Source organism: Canis lupus, chromosome 25, assembly GCF_011100685.1.
Source record: "Canis lupus familiaris isolate Mischka breed German Shepherd chromosome 25, alternate assembly UU_Cfam_GSD_1.0, whole genome shotgun sequence".
Lineage (NCBI taxonomy): Eukaryota > Metazoa > Chordata > Mammalia > Carnivora > Canidae > Canis > Canis lupus.
In genome coordinates, this window is record NC_049246.1 from 29162477 (window position 1) to 29181032 (window position 18556).

The 18556-nt window shown below is 34.3% G+C and overlaps 1 protein-coding gene and 1 non-coding gene across 9 annotated transcripts in view; both read right to left on the reverse strand.

Annotated features, from left to right (window-relative positions):
• FZD3 (frizzled class receptor 3) overlaps window positions 1-18556 on the reverse strand; it is a 107219-nt gene that overhangs the window by 25256 nt on the left and 63407 nt on the right. For all 8 annotated transcript variants that reach the window (XM_038573711.1, XM_038573710.1, XM_038573707.1 and 5 more), the window contains 2 exons: window positions 4758-4906; window positions 468-701 (listed from right to left, as the gene is read on the reverse strand). In XM_038573711.1, the coding sequence (XP_038429639.1) occupies window positions 468-701; window positions 4758-4906 (383 nt within the window). The remainder of the gene's footprint in view (window positions 1-467; window positions 702-4757; window positions 4907-18556) is intronic.
• On the reverse strand, window positions 1843-2024 carry LOC119865998. The gene has a single exon (XR_005378948.1). It is a non-coding gene; the product is annotated as a U2 spliceosomal RNA (small nuclear RNA).

Here is an 18556-nt window from a genome sequence, read left to right on the forward strand (position 1 = left end):
ATCTTGCCACTGGTGACAACATGGATAAACTTAGAGGGTATAACACTAAGTGAAATAAGTCAGATGGAAAAAGATAAATACCATATGATTTCATTCACATGTGGAATTTAAGAAGCAAAATAAATAAATAAAGAAAAAAGAGCCACAAACAAACAAAGACTCCTAAATACAGAGAACAAACAGGTGGTTGCCAGAGGGGAAGTAGGTAGGGGGCATGGCTAAAACAGATAAAGGACATTAAAAGTACATTTTTTATGATGGGCACTGAGTAATAATACATAGAATTGTTGAATCATTATATTGTATACCTGAAAGTAATAATACTATGTTAATTATACTTCAATTAAAAAACATTTTAAAATACAAATAATGTTCAGCTTCTTTTTCAGAATTGGCTACTCTTCCTTCTTAAGCTGTGTGACTCTAATTCAATATATAAAATAAAGTAAGCTACCAATGAAACTCACCTGCCATCACGGGACCTGTGGAGACTGCCGTGGTAGCTGCTTACTTTGCTGTGGACACTCCCTGCTTTGCTTCTCTGATCATCCACCATAGCAAGCTGAGTTGAAGAAGCATGTGTGGACGTTCCTTGAGTGGAAGTTCCTCTTGATTTTCTTATAATAGGAGTATTTGGATCCCTCAGAAGAGACTGAGCAAAATCAGGTTCCTGTAGTACCTGTCGGCTTTCATTTACTATCCTAGAAAACAAAATACTAAGTTAAAGGTACAGAATAACATCCCTGTAGACCAATAAATGTGACACAATGACATTATTCTTGAAATTAATTGCTTTTCAAATGTCTTTAGGAGAGATATAATATTGTTGACAGAGGAAAGAATCTGTATTCTAAAGTGGCATGATGGAAAGATGCCTGTATTAGAGTAAGAAAGTCTGGATTTTAGTTCATTAAATACATGATCTCATGCAGGTCATTATCCCCTTTCCTTCATTTTCCTCATCTATAAGATGAAGCTCTACAATTTCATCATTTCTAAAGTCACTTTCAATTAAAGAAATTTATGATTCTCAAGGACTTTGAAATTTTTTTTAAAGATTTTATTTATTTGAGAGAGAGAGAGCAAGCACAAGTAGGGGGAGAAGCAGAAGGGGAGGGGGAAACAGATTCTTCACTGAGCATGGAGCCCCGCTGGGGCTTGATCCCAGGACCCCAAGATCAGGACCTGAGCCAAAGGCAGACATTTAACCCACTGGGCCACCCCACTGCCCTTCAAGTACAATGAAATATTATAAAGATACTACAATAAAGTAGAGAAACATTTTCTTGAAGTTTATGGATGTATTAGAGGCCTCACTGTAGAGTGTGTGTGTGTGTGTGTGTGTGTGTGTGTGTGTTTGTGTGTATAATTTAAGGAGATGAATTATTGTCAAGAACAAAAGCTTTTAACTGCTATGAAAAGGTTAAAAGCAGATAAATGTTTATGATAATGAACAATGCAGCAATTAAACTGACAAAAGAGTAAGTTAAATAGTCACAAAGATCAGAGACTCAGTTTATGTAAATAAATGACTGAGAATCAGGGGTTAAAGTTAGAATCAGAAAAACAAATGAAAAAATAAAGCTCTGACATATAAGGATTTGATCATACATTGAGAAAGTGCATATATTCTAAATTTTCAGATTACAAAAGGATTGTTGTTACTATTATTGTTGTTAGTGGTGAGGTAGAAGGGCTAAAGAATGGTTAATACTTGTTGGGTACCCACATTGTGCCAGGCGTTTTACATAAAGTCTCCTTTGATCCTTCTTAATGTTTTTATTATGGAGATCAATGTTCTAAGAGGGTATCTCTAAGAGGATATTATATATCTATTGTGAATAGACCTCTATTAAGTATAAATACTGTGATCTCCATGTCATAGATGAAAAAACTGAGGTCCTAAAGGATTAAAGAACTTTCCAAAGTCATACAACAAAATCAACAGTCAAACTTAAGTTTAAATAGCTTGGTGGTGCTAGGGTGGCTCACACTTGATCTTAGCCAAAAGGCCAAGAAGCAATGCTTAGGTGGCTCAGTTGGTTAAGTGTCTGACTCTTGATTTCAGCTCTGAAAATAATCTCAGAGTTGTGAGATCAAGCCCTTCACACTGGGTGTGAAGCCTGCTTGAGATTCTCTCTCTTCCTCTCCCTTTGCCCCTCCCTCACACTCTTGCACTCTAAATAACTTAAAAGCTAAATGTAAGGTAATGATAAAATATATTTATAATGATAAAATATTTTATATAACATATCTATATATGACACATAATATATATATAACACACACACACACACACACACATATATATACACACATATCTCCTCAAATCAAAGTTTCAAAAACTAGATAGAAGAAAGAACAAGTCAAAGACAGTTTTAAAAAAACCAACCAAACAAGTATATGTTTCTCTGGTCATCAATGGCCCTAATCATATAATCATACATCCCAAGTCAGTCTTGGTTGCTAACGTTATTTTCTAAACTTATTTTTTTTTTTAATTTAGTTCAGACTGACATCTGGTCATGCCAAAAATTTACTCCATCTTCAAATGGTAAAGTTTTGTCCCCTCATTTCATAGATAAGAAAATAGAGAAATTAAATGATACGATCTAGATAATTCCAAAATAAGATTTCTAAAAATATTTCAGTGTCAGAATTACTAAACACAATCTTAAATGTGGCTTCACTTAGGGGGAAAACACTAATTCAATTAGCACAATTTTAGAAACTAGTCTCTTTATAGCATAGTACATAACAAAAGGGATAAGAGCAAAGACGAGAGTCTAGAGTCAGACTACTTGGGTCTGAATCTCAATTCAGCATTCACTATGAAACCCTGATTCCATGCCTCAGTTTCCTTCTCTATAAAATGATGATCTCTCTTACAAGGCTGTTTGAAGGATTAAATGGTTTAATAATATATAAAATGCTTAGAACAGTACTTGGAGAATTGAATGTGCTCAATTAATTGGTAACCATTATCACAATTACCTTATAGCTATTTCTCAAGGCTAAAGCAGATAACTTAAAAGCTAGAGATAGCTATTGGATGCTCACACTCAAGCTCCAGGATAAAGAACTGCCACTCTAGTCTAAGGCATAGTCCTGGCTTGTAGAACCACAATGACTTTGTTAGGTGGGGATCCATGGTCACAGAAAACCAAATAGAAGGGTCTTGGGAATTCTAACCAGTTTCAAAAATATTCTGGCCCAACCAGCATCCAGCAAATAACTAGGAGTAGCCCCATAAGAGTGGGATTAGTTCTATCTAGAATTTCCAATATAATGCTATTAAAGAATTGTTTGTGTATGGTCCAGAGATGACCAGGAATGTTTAATACAAGCCATTTTCCTCAGTATTATCTTTTAGTGTGATTAAAATGTAAATATTTCAAAGAATACACAGATAAGTCACAGTAAATCCCACAAGGATTTTCCCATGAAGGCAGGGACTTGGCATCCCTGGTATCACAACATAGTTCGTGGTACATAGTAAGCATTCTATCAAGACATTCTTAAAAAATGAATGCCCAGGAAACACATTTTGTTGTTGTTAAATAACTCTTATTCCCTTCTTTCCTTCTGTGCTCAATGAAACTGTTACTTAAAGGAGAAATGCATTATCTGGTACCCCTAGTAGCAGCCTCAGATACAGTAGTAAGAAATGTATATTTAAAAAATGGGATTAAAAAAATAAATAAATAAAAAATAAAAATAAAAATAAAAAATGGGATTATTTTGTCTCAGTCTAATCTGTGTAACAGAAATGGATAATTACTGGTACTTTAGAAAATACAGATTTTGTTAATGAGGCATTTTAAGTTGTATGGGAAAAGTACATTAACCCATATAAGGCACAATTTAAAATACAACCTGAAGAGTTTTATAGACTATCTCTCAAACCTATTTTCCACAGACTTAGTTTAAGTAAAATCATAAGCATATAGACTCCATTAACTTGGAATTTGAGATAATTCAGGTATAGTATCCACATAAGATTTAAACGGAGTAAAAAGTTTGAAATCTTTTATTCCTTTATGAATATTCCAGGGGCTTGCTTTCTTTTGCTTCATGACTAAAGATTCCATAAATATGTCCTCAAGAGATTGCTTTGACAAGTTTTATATTTTTACCATGACACTCTAATACACAGTGTGGCCAAAGATGAATTATAATAATTTCTTTGATTCACTTCATTATCATTTTATAATATATTCAATATCATTTTTCTATTTTGGCTTTAATGTATACTTTATCATAATGGAATAACATGTTATCCATATAATTTCTGGTATACTTGGAAGAACAATGGGCAATTGGAAAGGAAGTCTAACCTAATACTTGTATGATTTCGGTCAAAGCATTTAACCTCTGTGTCTTAGTTTTTGATCCATAAAACAGAAATAATACATACCAGTCCTCCCAGGAATATTGAGAAGATCAAGTAATAATATATATAAAAGCATTAATTTGTTTTTAAGAAAATTGTAATTTAAGTTTTTGAAAATAAGAGACTAGATTTCTCTCAAATATTCTGAATTAGTGAGGTGTAGATCTTAAGCCTGGTTCTACTTGGTTCTCTTCTTAGATAAACTTTCATTAATACATGCTACTCTGCTAATCAGATTATAACTGGTAGCAGCTGAGGTTACAATCACGTTGAAACACATCCCCCAAATCCAAATTGTTTTCACATAAGCAACACATTTTATGTGAATATGAGGCTTGTGAACACTGTGATTATTTCAACTTACTCTTTTTTCCTACGACCGTGAAAAAAACTGGCCCATTCAAAGCATGTCTTTTTGCTTCCAACCCAAAAAATGGAGGGAATACCAACTATGAGAGCCATCAGGTATTTCATCAGAAAGAGAATCAGGTCTGGACGACTCATTTGAGTAACCTACAAGAAGGGAAAGAAAAATATTTTAAATATGTAAAAAGAACTTTCTATCAAAGGCCATTATCAATATTTTTTTAAAATAGTAATTCTAGGGATCCCTGGGTGGCGCAGCAGTTTGGTGCCTGCCTTTGGCCCAGGGCGCGATCCTGGAGACCCGGGATCGAACCCCACATCAGGCTCCCGGTGCGTGGAGCCTGCTCCTCCCTATGCCTATGTCTCTGCCTCTCTCTCTCTCTCTGTGACTATCATAAATAAATAAAAATTAAAAAAAATAGTAATTCTACAGACTTGATATTTTCACTTATAGAGTTCCAGAGTTAATTTTCTCATTATATGGAAAAGATACACACTTTGAAAATTTGACATATGTTTTGAGTCATATTTTTCTTCTTAGCTCACAATGCTTTTTTTTTTTTAAGATTTTATTTATTTATTCATGAGAAACACAGAGAGAAAGAGAGAGAGAGAGAGAGGCAGAGACACAGGCAGAGGGAGAAGCAGGCTCCATGCAGGGAGCCCGACGTGGAACTCGATCCCGGGTCTCCAGGATCATGTCCTGGGTTGAAGGTGGTGCTAAACCGCTGAGCCACCCGGGCTGCCCACAATGCTATCTTCTAAAGAAAAAGATTATTAATGTAGAATACAAGCCATGAATAGGGATAGAGGCTCAAATAATACCTATATTCTTCTCGGCTAATTCTGTTAGTCCTATCATTGGTCATTACAATGTAAGAGTAGGAAAGTAGTAATCTTTTCCCATTTTATTAATTTCTGTTCTTATCTTTTATAGTCCTTCCTCCCACCTATTTATTTTACTCTGCTGGGTGTTTTCAAGCTTTCTTTTTAACCTATGAGTTATTTATAAGTACATTTTCTAGTTTCTAGTCAGATGAGTTTTTAAAAGTTGCTTTTTATTGTTGGTTTCAAGTTTAATTATTGTGGTCAGAAAATGTGGTCTATTTCATTCTGGTTACCTTAAACTTTGAAGGCTTCCTTTTGATTTAAGACACTATGAATTTTTGTAAGTATTTCTTGTGAACTTTAAAATAGCATATACTAAAAATATATATATAAAATAAAATAAAATAGCATATACTTGGGGATCCCTGGGTGGCTCAGTGGTTTAGCACCTGCCTTTGGCCCAGGGCGTGACCCTGGGGTCCCGGGATTGAGTCCCGCATCGGGTTCCCAGCATGGAGCCTGCTTCCCCTTCTGCCTGTGTCTCTGCCTCTCTCTCTCTCTCTCTCTCTGTCTGTCTCTCATGAATAAATAAAATCTTTAAAAAAAAATAGCACATACTTTCTGTTGGGTACAAAATTTTCTATATGTATTAGATCAACTTTATTAGTTCTGTCGTTCAATTTTTCTGTATTCTCAATTAATTTTACCTGTTTTATTTTTTAAAAGATTTTACTTATTCGTTTGAGAGAGCATGCACGAGCAGGGAGGGGGTTGCAGAGGGAGAGGAAGAAGCAGACTCTCCATTGAGCAGGGAAGCCTAATGCAGGGCTTGATGGACCCTGGGATCATAACCTGAGCCAAGGGCAGATGCTTAACCAACTGAGACACCCAAGTGTCCCTACCAATCTGTTTTATTTTATTTTTATTATTTTTTCCTACCAATCTTGTTTTAATAGAGGCATGGCAAAATCTCTCACATAACTAGGGACTTGTCAGTTTTCCTTCTAATCCTGTCAGTTTTCACTTTCAAGCCTATGTTAGGTGTTTAAATTCAATAATGCTCTAGCTGCTCATTTTGCTTATTAATGCTCTTCACCTTAAACTATTTTTATCTGACATTACCAAAGCCAAATCAGCTTTTCACTTCATCATGGCAGCATATTTTCAAGGTGTATCTTTTCCTATTTGCCAATGTATTTCTTTCAAGTCTGTCTCTTTTGGTTATACTGCTTTTAAGTAGTATATGGTTTACTCCCACTAAAACGTACACCCCATGAAAAGATTATTTTCCCCCTTTTTTAAAAAAGATTTTATTCATTTATTCATGAAAGACACACACACACACACACACACACACACACACACACAGAGGGGCAGAGACACAGGCAGAGGGAGAAGCAGGCTCCATGCAGGGAGCCCGACGTGGGTCTCCAGGATCAGGCCCTGGGCTGAAGCCACCCGGCCACCCGGGCTGCCCTTTCCCCACTCTTTTATCCCTACCATCTAGACCAGTGCCAGCTTGTAGTAGGTACTCAATAAATACATATTTAAAATATACTTGGTTTTATTTTTAAAAATTAGTTAAAATGATCAGCATCTCCATCTTTTAGAGTAAGAAAATACTCCTAGCATACTTTAGCTACCTATATTCTTTATTATTTTCCAGAAATTCAAAACAACCTTTGTAAAAATAGTTATCTTTATTATCTATAACTTTGTTAAAAAGTACACCCTATGCCTACCTTTGGGTTCCCTTCACTTCTTGCTAAAGGATGATCTTTAGAAATTCTTACAAATAAGGTATGCCAGAGATAAATTATTTTAGTCTTTGACAATGTCCTTATTTTGCCCTCAGTCTTGAATGATAGTATAGATGGGTAAAGTTATCTCTCAGCATTTTAAAAACATTAGTTCATTATCTTCGAGTTTCTATTGTTTCTGTTAAGAAGTCTAATTGATAATATTTTGGAGATTTATTTCCTCTCTGGTAGCTTTAAAATTTTTCTTTATCTTTTTCACCTTATATTCCCATTGAATGTCTCTCATTGTGATTGATTTTTATTTCTCCTGCTTAGCATACAGAGTGTACTTTTATCTAAGGACCCAAGTTTTCAATTCTGGAAAATTCTCAGACATTAGGTTTTTTAGACATTATTACAGCTTTTTGTTCTATAACTCCCATTAGATGTGTATACTGAAGTTCCTCAATCCTTATTTTTTAGGTCTCTTAACTACATAATTACATAATTTTTAGCATTCTATGTCTCTCTATATTCTGCATTCCGGGTGAACCCTTTAGAGGAATTTTCTACTTTACTAATTCCCTCTTCAATCATGTCTATGTTAGGATTCATTCTATCTACTGATTTAAGTTCCATAACTTCAATTCTAAGATGTCTAATTAGTTCTTATATTTGTGTATTCTTATTTCATTTCTGCTAATGTATCATTATTTCTTATTCTTTTAAAATGGTTTTTATTATTTACCTTTTGGAGAATCCTAAACATACTTTTTTTTTTTAAGATTTTATTTTATTCATGAGAGACACAGAAATAAGAGGCAGAGACACAGGCAGAGGGAGAAGCAGGTTCCATGCAGGGAACCCGATGTGGGACTCAATTCTGGGTCTCCAGGATCACACCCTCAGCTGAAGGCAGGCACCCAACTGTTGAGCCACCCAGGTGTCCCTAAACATACTTATTTTTAAATAAGTCTTTAAAAAATTCGTTTACTACTTTCATTTCATCTGGGAGCAAATCCATCTTCTGACTGTTGATTTTGTTGTATGCTTTCTAGGTTTGGCTTTTTTCTTTTTTGAATTGTGCATTGAAATTTTAGTTTGCAGGTTTGAGAATTTTCCCTCTTCTCCTTTCTCTCTCTCTCTCTCTCTCTCTCTCTCTCTCCCTTCCTCCCTCCATTTATCTTAGCCTGTCTCATGACTTTTTGTCTTCACCAGTGCACACAGGTACATCTTCAAAAACTAGGTTCCAAAAATAAAAAACTAAACAAACCAGGTTCCATATTGGTGACTGTGAGCTTCAGACGTTATTGGTTACTGGGGACTCAGTACTGAATCATTGCAGTTTGGCTTAAGTATTGGTCTTACAGCTGTACTGGCGACCTCACATCTCTAGATAAATATTTTTATATTAACTACAGCTTCAGGGAACAGTTGTTATTACTTTTTACACACTTCCTTTCAGGAACAGGGAGCAGGGGAGCCTCAATTCCAATTTCTAATTTTAACCAATGAGGCTAATTCTGGCCCTCTGACTTCCATATGACACACTTCCCATTATACCCCAGAAACTGGATGTCCAATCACCTCTAGCTGGAGTTCAAGAGGCCCATGTTTTTCATCCTAGTCATCAATTTGCATTTCTCTTTTTTTTTATTTTTTTATTTATTTATGATAGTCACAGAGAGAGAGAGAGAGAGAGAGAGAGGCAGAGGGAGAAGCAGGCTCCATGCACCGGGAGCCCGACATGGGATTCGATCCCGGGTCTCCAGGATTGCGCCCTGGGCCAAAGGCAGGCGCTAAACCGCTGCGCCACCCAGGGATCCCTCAATTTGCATTTCTATTACACAAATAAGTTTATTTTGTCTTTTAGACTGATTATATTTAAAAACTTTTATTATGGTTTATATATAACTGATTTTATGTTTTATCTATAAGTGCATATGATTAGAGTTAGCCTAGTAAGCTCAAAACATAGAACTTAAATTATACTTATAACCTAGAATTTTGGTGTAATTCCTTTAGAATTTACCTAAAAATCAAAAAGCAAATATTTATAGATCATCCACTACTCTAAGAATAATTCTGTTCAAAACCCCGTGACTTATAAAACAGATGTAAGGTTTGATTAATGTTCCTACCAAGCTGATGATCTAAATGAAAATGCAAATTAAAAAAAACACTGAATAGTTAAGAACTATAGTTAAGAAGCAAGTGAAGAGATACTAAAGCAGATCATAAATAACCTCCCCATTAAAAAGTACAAAGGCTTTCTATTGTTTCATTTTCTAAAAAATTTTATTCTTAAGTAATCTCTATACCCAATTGGGCTCGAACTCATAACCCTGAGATCAGGAGTCACATACTCTACTGATAGAGCCAGACAGGTGCCCCTGTTTCACATTTTTAAAAAAATACTTCTATATATAGCATCATTTATTGATGATCTCATACATTACAAAACTTTTTGTCCCCTCCCACCAGCTTCTATAACACTGCATAGTCAGATTACTCTCCTAATGAGGCATTATTTTCTTACTTCATTACTTTTTTTCTTGACTTCCTACTCCTGCTCTTCTACCCTTTGCTCCCCCACTACCCTCTATACAAGAGTTCTTAAAGTCACTCCTCGATTCTCTCTTTACACTTTCAACTAATCATTTAAACTTAGAAGTCATCTACTCATATTCTTTACCTAATTTGCTTCAATATAGTTGTTCTGTGAATATAATTAGTATGGTGGTATTGATAAAATAATACAAGTATGCCTCTTTCATGTTCAAGTAGCTTTAGCTATTCTCCCCATGTGTCCTACTTTTTTGCTACCAAGGACAAGGCTACCATTCCAAAAGTCCCAGTCAATTCGATAAGATGCCCTGCCAGAAACAAAACTTAAAAACATGGTGTAAGTATTGGGAACCATGAGACAAAAAGATATCCAGAAAATCCAATAAAATCAATAGAAAAAGGAAACAATCAAAGGGTTCAGTAAGTTGGGCAAGATTAATATAAAAAAATCAAATGTTTTCTTACGTATCAGTAACCAGAGAAGAAACATAATGAAAACAATTTCATTTATAATAACAAACAAAAGCAAGAAATATCTAGGAATAAACCCAGCAAGAAATACAAGAAAATGATAAAATGCTATTAGAGAACACAGAGAAAAACTGAAATACTAGAGATACAGTCCATCTTTCTACATGCAAAGATTTAATGTTTTAAATATGTCAATTCAATTATCCCCCAAATTAATCCTATAAGCTTGGTACAATCCAAAAAGAGCAATAGGATTTTTTCATGGAATATTAAAAGTATATGATGAAAGTATTTCAAATGGGGAAAATATCATAGATTGTTTAATAAATGATGTTAGTATGGTTGGCAATCCACCTGGTAACAGTAATTTAGATGCCACCTCTCACAAGAAAAAAAATAAACTCTAGACAGATAATAATAAATCATAAAAGTATGAAAAGAATGAAGAACATTTTTATAATGGCGGTGCAGAAGGCCTTTTTAAAAAGTAACATGAAGCAAAAAAGACATAAAAGGAAAAGACTAATAGTTTTGAATGTTAAAAACTTAAAACTTCTGCAGAACAAGAAATATTAAATCAATAGGTTAATGACTAAGTAGGAATATTAACTATATTATCTGTCAATAAAGCAAAATAAGAAACAGAAACTGAGTAAAAATAGAACAAAGGGAAGAAAATAGCAAATACACACACATACAAGGATATACATATCAACAATGTTAACAAAACTAAAATAGCTTTAAGAGATTACTTTGCTCAATTCCATTCAAATAAACCTGAAAACAAAAATAAATGGTAGTAAAATATAAACAAAATTAATTATATAAATAAAACTATATGTCTCATTTATGAATTTTTATTCAAATAGAATTGAACAGCAAATTTAAAAGATATGCCATGACCAAAACCAAAAATACAAAGATGGTTCAGTATTAAGAGACCAATTTATAAATTCCATACATTGCTGGATCAAAGGGAAAAAATATATATAATCATTTTCACGTATGCCAAAAGGCATTTAATAAACTAAACACCTATTTTTGTTTTTTTAAGAGTTGTAAAAACATACAAATAGATGGTGAATAAGTTCTTAACGTGACAAAATAATTCTCCCTCAATCCAAAAGTATCATGCTTAATGGGAATACCAGGAGCCACTAAATATTCTCATTAAGGTCAGGAATAGAATAATATGTACCAGCACCACTCTTAATTAACCTTGTTTCAATAGTTCTAACAGACTGAAGTTAGACAAAAGAAATAGATTATGAATATAGAAAGGAGATAAAATTACTTTAATTTATAAGTAATATAATTTTATACTTGGAAAATCTAAGAGATAAGATAAAAACTATTACATATCATAAGCAAGGTGGTGAGGTACAAAGTAAAATACAGAAATCACTTTCATATATATGTAGGCAAAAAAGGGCTTCATTTGCCATTGTATGAGCTTAACCGTGCCATCCTAAAATTCATATGTTGAAGTCCCTCAAAAGGACTTATTTGGAGATAGAGACTTTAAAGAGGTAATTAAGGTTAAATGAGGTTATATGGGTGAGTCCTAAACCAATCTGACTGGTATCCTTAGAAAAGAAATTTAGTCACCTAGACACCAAGGATTCACCATGTGAAAAAAGACCATATGAAGAAAAAAAACACTAGAAAAGATATGTGAGGAAATAGAGATGACTACTCATAAAACAAAGACAGAGGCTTTTGAGGAAACCAACTATGGTGACACCCTGATCTTTGACTTCCAGCCTTCACAACTTTGAGAAAATAAGTTTCTGTTGTTTAAACCACCTAGTCTGTGGTATTTTGTTATGGCAGCCTTAGGAAACTAATACAATCACAGTAACAAAAAAGATAAACACCTAGTAAGGAATAAACTTAATAAGATAAGTGAGTGATGTACTGGAAGAAGTTTTATTTATTTTTTATTTTTTTATTTTTGGAAGAAGTTTTAAAATGTACTCCCCTTAAAACATGCTCTTGGCTAGAAGGAATCACTATTATAAAAATGCAAATTCTCCTTGATTTAGCCATTAAATTGAACACAATTTCATTAAAATACCAACAGAGTTATCTGGGTATTAAACAGGATCCCTGGGTGGCGCAGCGGTTTGGTGCCTGCCTTTGGCCCGGGGCGCGATCCTGGAGACCCGGGATCGAATCCCACGTCGGGCTCCCGGTGCATGGAGCCTGCTTCTCCCTCTGCCTGTGTCTCTGCCTCTCTCTCTCTCTCTCTCTCTCTCTGTGACTATCATAAATAAATAAAAATTAAAAAAAAAAAAAATAAAAATAAAAAATAAACAGGATGATTTTAAAGTTCATACAGAAGAACAAACAAGTCCGTCTAAACAGGAAAATGCTGAAAGAGAATAGAAATATGTAAAATTGAACTATAATTGTGTAATTAATAATGGGCACAGTTTGAGTATTTAAATGATATTCCAAACTGTTCAGAAAAAAAGAGAAATTATTCAAAAAGTGGATGCTAGATAGGTATCTAGAAAAAAATAGCACTGAAGCCATAACATGTCATAACAAGATAAATTTCTAATAGATCAAAAATTCTAATGTAAAAGAAAATTAAATGACAACAAAAAGAAACCACAAAGTTCAAGATGAAAGCTTTCATATTCTCAGGGTAAAGAATGACTTTCTAGTTATAACACAAAATCTAGAAGCCATAAAAGTAAAGATAGATAAATCTGACTACATAAAACCCCAACATTTCTGCATGACTAAAACTTCCTGAACAGTCAAAAGACAAAAAGCTAATATAAAATTGTTACAAATTTATGGCAGATAAAGGGGCTAATTTTGTTAATAAATAAATTCTATAAATAAAAGTCTACTAAAGAAAACTGGCAAAAGATATGAACAGTTTATAGGAAATGAAATACAAATATAAGAGCTCAAGCTCACTTATAGTTTAAAAAATTAAAAATTATTTGATGGTAATCTTACCAATTAGATAGGTAAGATCGAAGTCTGATAGTATGTTGTATTTGCAAATGTGTGGAGAGGTATACTCTCATATATTGGAGATGAAAATATAAATTCATGTCACATCTATAAAACACAATTTAGCAATATTTATCAAAATTATATCCTTTATGAAGCTAATATAATGTCATATGTCAATTATATCTAAAAAATTAAACCCTTTGATCAAGGAATTCTTTTAAAAATTTATGCTGTAGATCTATTCACATATATGTGAAATGATATACAAAAACTGTTTGAAATAGTAAAATATTAGAGACAATGTAGTTTATCCAGCGCATGGTATATTATGAGGTCATAACAAATACTGAGGGAACCTTTTCACTTTAGGTATTAACCTCCAAGGTATATTGTTAAATGACAAAAGCAGGATGGAAAAGTGTGTATAGTTGTTACCATTCAAGTACAAAAGAAAAAGGAATATACTTGTTTGCACATGTATAATCATCACTGAAAGTACATATAATTCCCTGTGACATTCAAGTCATCTTGGGAAGGGCACTAGGCAGGTGGGAGACAGGCATAAATGCGAAACCTTTTCCCATATACTCTACTTTTAGGTTTTGACCCATGTTTTTAAGAATAAAAAAATAGAGAACTTCATTTTTCTAAGTCTGAGCATTCCAAAAATAAAAATAAGAGTTGGATGGGATATGAGAAAAAATCCCCATTGGAGGGCAGTATATAAATTGGTATATTTCTGATAGACAATCTCATAATACTTACTAAAAAGTGAAATGTGTACAACATTTGAGCCACAAAGTCTTTTTTTTAAAATATATTCTAAAGAAATAGGTTAATACTAGGAGATTGTTCAAATAAATTAAGATGATTCAAATAACCAGATAAGTAGCCATTCAATAATGGTAACATAAAGTGGAAAAAGGAAGATATAGTGATATGCTTGTAAATGTTTAACTGGTTCTCTGGATGGAGAGTCCTGTTTTGCAGCATCTACAAATTTTGTAGTGTAAATTCACCAACCATGCCACTTGCAAGTTACCAGTGTGACATCACTTACTGTGAAGTCATGAAGAGATAAGCACAACTATCTCTTGTGAGTCTGTGTAAGCCAGCTCTAGTACACTACTAAGGGTAGATGAATGTGTCAAATATGATCACATTTATAATTTTAAAATTCTATATAATATCTATTATTTATATACATGTCAAACATGACTTTTTGGTGTTTTTGTAAAATACCACTATAGATTGTTCTAGTTATCTATTAGTGAGTAAGAAACCATACCAAAACTTAGTAGCTTAAAACAGAAACTTATCATCTCTGAGTTGACTGCGTTCATTTGGGTAACTCTCATCTGGGTTGTCACATAGTTGCAGTTGGATGACAGATGGGACTGGAATCATCTAAATGTAATATTAAAATGAACATATATATAAGTATTTCTTCACTGAAATACTTGGAATCTCAGCTAGGATTGCTGGAAAAGGTGGGAGCTGGATGGGATCTCTCTCCCACTCTCCTTCTCCTCCTCACTTCACACAGCCTTACCGTATATCTCATGACTAGTTTGGAATTCCACACTTTGTGATTTCAGAGCAGGTTGGCTTCTTACTAGAGGCTGCTTCCTCCCACAGAAAGCATTCCAAGAAAACTTGGAAAAAAATGGCAAAGCTTCTTATGACTTAGCTTCAAGGGTCATACAGAATCACTTCTGCTGCATTCTACTAATCAAAAGCAAGTCACAAAGAAAGTCCAATTCAAGGAAAAGAACTACACAAGAGCAAAATGTGTAGTTCATTGGCTGGAGGCAAGAGAATGTATATCTCTAGAGAAGCTATCAAAGTGTTAGAAAAATATAAATACTGGTTATATTGATGGGGAGGTGTGTTTTTTCTCTGAATATGTTTTACAATAATTTTTTCCTGATATTCTGGAATATTTTATTAAGTGGAGAAAACCATATGTATATAATAAACATTATAAAACATATTAATCAGGAAAACTTTTCATCATATTAATGGAATGCCAAAAACTCATGTCATATAACATAAATCTGGATTATGGTAGTATCAGTAAATGTTTTATAAATGAATTCTCTAAGGAAAATATAAAAATTATATTCATATTTAATAAAGTATATAGTGAATATTTAAGCTTCAGATAAACAGATCAATGATCAACTACACTGAAAACATGATGATGAACTGTACAGGACTCAATGCCCAGGATTTATATTCTGCATTTGTATACACACACACACAAACACCCCTTTTTGTGACTTCCCTGCATTTTCCACCATGGCACATTATTTCTTAAACACAGATTTTCACATAGTAATAAGAACAAATGACTATAGGTAGTATATAAAATGAGTTAAAACATGTAAGGTACTTAGAACTGTACTTGACACCTAATAAATACTCAAACATGTGGTATATGGAGTACTATTATCCCAAAAGATACTAAAAGGTCCATAATAAGATAGTCCATGGTAAAATAAAATTTTGATATTATAATCCCTCCTTGGAGATTCACATGCACATTCAGATAATTAGGGCTCTGAGAAGTCCTGAAGTAAGCAACTGTTTATCTTCATTCATCCTAGTGTTTCTCATGCTATTATATACACTTAAATTACCCCACCTGAAAACTAAAGAGGTTAGAATAGGTAAATCCTAAGTTTATTCTAATAATCTATAACCCTATTAAACTTGAAAAATTTTCTAGGGGAATTAGAGCCTAGCCTCTAATTTTTTATTATGTCTATCTTATTTTGCTCCAAAAGCTATTCTCTATTATTTAAAAATCTATCATACTAGTTAACACATACATTTTAACCATAATTCTATACATTTCTGACTCACAACGAAGAGAAAGCAAGTTCCTATAAAAATGGAGGGAGAGGGGATCCCTGGGTGGCGCAGCGGTTTGGTGCCTGCCTTTGACCCGGGGCACGATCCTGGAGACCCGGGATCGAATCCCACGTCGGGCTCCCAGTGCATGGAGCCTGCTTCTCCCTCTGCCTGTGTCTCTGCCTCTCTCTCTCTCTCTCTGTGACTATCATAAATAAATAAAAGTTAAAAAAAATTAAAAAAAAATGGAGGGAGATAAGGGGAAGAATGAGGCTATTGAGAGGCATGTTTCAAATCACATCAGCCTGTATTTGGTGAATGGTGAAAAAACAATGACTGAAGAAAAACAACTATTTGTAAATGTGAGGAAGAAGGCCAAAAACATAAAAATTAAAACTAGTAAAACTGTAAAGTATGGAGGGAGATTTAATCAGAGTTGAGCTCAGAATCAGAGGTGTTATGTAATGTGAAAAGAGCACTGGCCGGAGCAATGTGACCTTGGTCAAATAATTTAAAGAATAGGGATGCCTGGATGGCTCAGTGGTTGGGCTCTGCTTTCAGTTCAGGGCGTGATCCTGGAGTTCAGGGATGGGGTCCCACATAGGGCTCCCTAAGGGGAGCCTGCTTTTCCCTCTGCCTGTATCTCTGCCTCTCTCTTTATGTTTCTCATGAATAAATGAATAAAATCTTAAAATAAAAAAATAATTTAAAGAATAGCAGGCTTGAACTTAATGACTTTGCGGTTGCCTTCAATTACAGATGACTGGTCATCTGCCTAAAATACTTTTCTTCAGAGATCTTATACAGTCTAATCCCTTTTATATATATGTGGAATCAAAGTCAAGGGAGGTGAATTGATTTGTTCAAGGTCACTAATTCAGTCACTTAAATACTGAGTGCCTACTGTGTTCTGGTACAAGACATACAACAGTAAGTGAGTCAGAAAATTCCCTGCCCCACTGAGCATACATTCTAGAGAGAGGTGGCAACAGAGTGAGGTCAGAGTGTTGCCAAGTGACAAGGAAATAAAAAAATATATATAATACCATGGAGTAATTAACTCAGAACTAAAGCAGGGTAGGGAATGGGGTTTCGGAGATAGTGCAGTGCATGGGCCATATATTTTCAATCAAAATTGTGAGAAAAGGGGGAATCCCTGGGTGGCGCAGCGGTTTGGCGCCTGCCTTTGGCCCAGGGCGCGATCCTGGAGACCCGGGATCGAATCCCACATCGGGCTCCCGGTGCATGGAGCCTGCTTCTCCCTCTGCCTGTGTCTCTGCCTCTCTCTCTCTCTCTGTGACTATCATAAATAAATAAAAATTAAAAAAAAAATTGTGAGAAAAGGTATCTCCAAAAACACATTTAAACAGGGATTTGGAGTATACTCTGCAGTAGGAGTGTTTTAAGCAGAAGGAACAGCAATGACAATAATCCTGAGAAAACAAATCTGTTGTTTCATAAGAACAGTAACAAGGAGACCAGCGTAGCTAGAGCTAAGCAAGCAAGGAGAAGAGTAGGCAGTGTAAGTCAAAGAAGTAGGCAGGAACCACATTAAATATGACCCTGCAGGCAATGGTAAAAATGATAAATTTTATTCTAAGAGTCATTGGTGGGTTTTGTTTGAAGGCACAACATCCTCTCATTTATGTTTTAAAAAGTTCACCCTGGCCACTGTGATCTCTTGATCACATGATCACATGATTTCAGGCTTGTGAGATCGAGCCCCTCCATGCACTCAACATGGAGTCTGCTTAGGTTCTCCCTCTCCCTCTACCCCTCCCAGCTCATTCTCTCTCCCTCCTTCTAAAATAAATAAATCTTTAAAAATAAATAAAATAAATAAATAAAAATAGGCCTATAATGAATTGCATGACCATGGATTTTTTTTCTGAGGAAAAAACCCACCAAATACCTTAGTTCCTCATACAATTAAAATGGACAAAAGAGAAACTTTATTCTCTCATTTATAATTGTCCTTTTAAAACACCTTAACAATGCAAAAAAACCTCACCTGATATATTTCTTTGATCTATTTACTGGGAACCAAAAGAGCGTCCCAGAAAAGAAGGGAAACAATCACCATCCACTCTAAGCTCCTTAATTACTGTAATTTTTCTACAACAGTCTGGCTAGCTGTGAAAAGCCTACATACACTCTACTGAATAACTGATCTCCTCTAAAGCCATCTAATTTTAATCAATAGAATTTTGCAATATGACTTTATTCAACCATAATAGGAAGGTATTTTTCCATATTTCATTTTTCCAAAATTAGATCCTAATCCACCAAAGACCCTGGGACTTAAATTCTTTTTAATTATATAGAAAAAAATATTCATTCTAAGGGAGAAAAAAGCCTT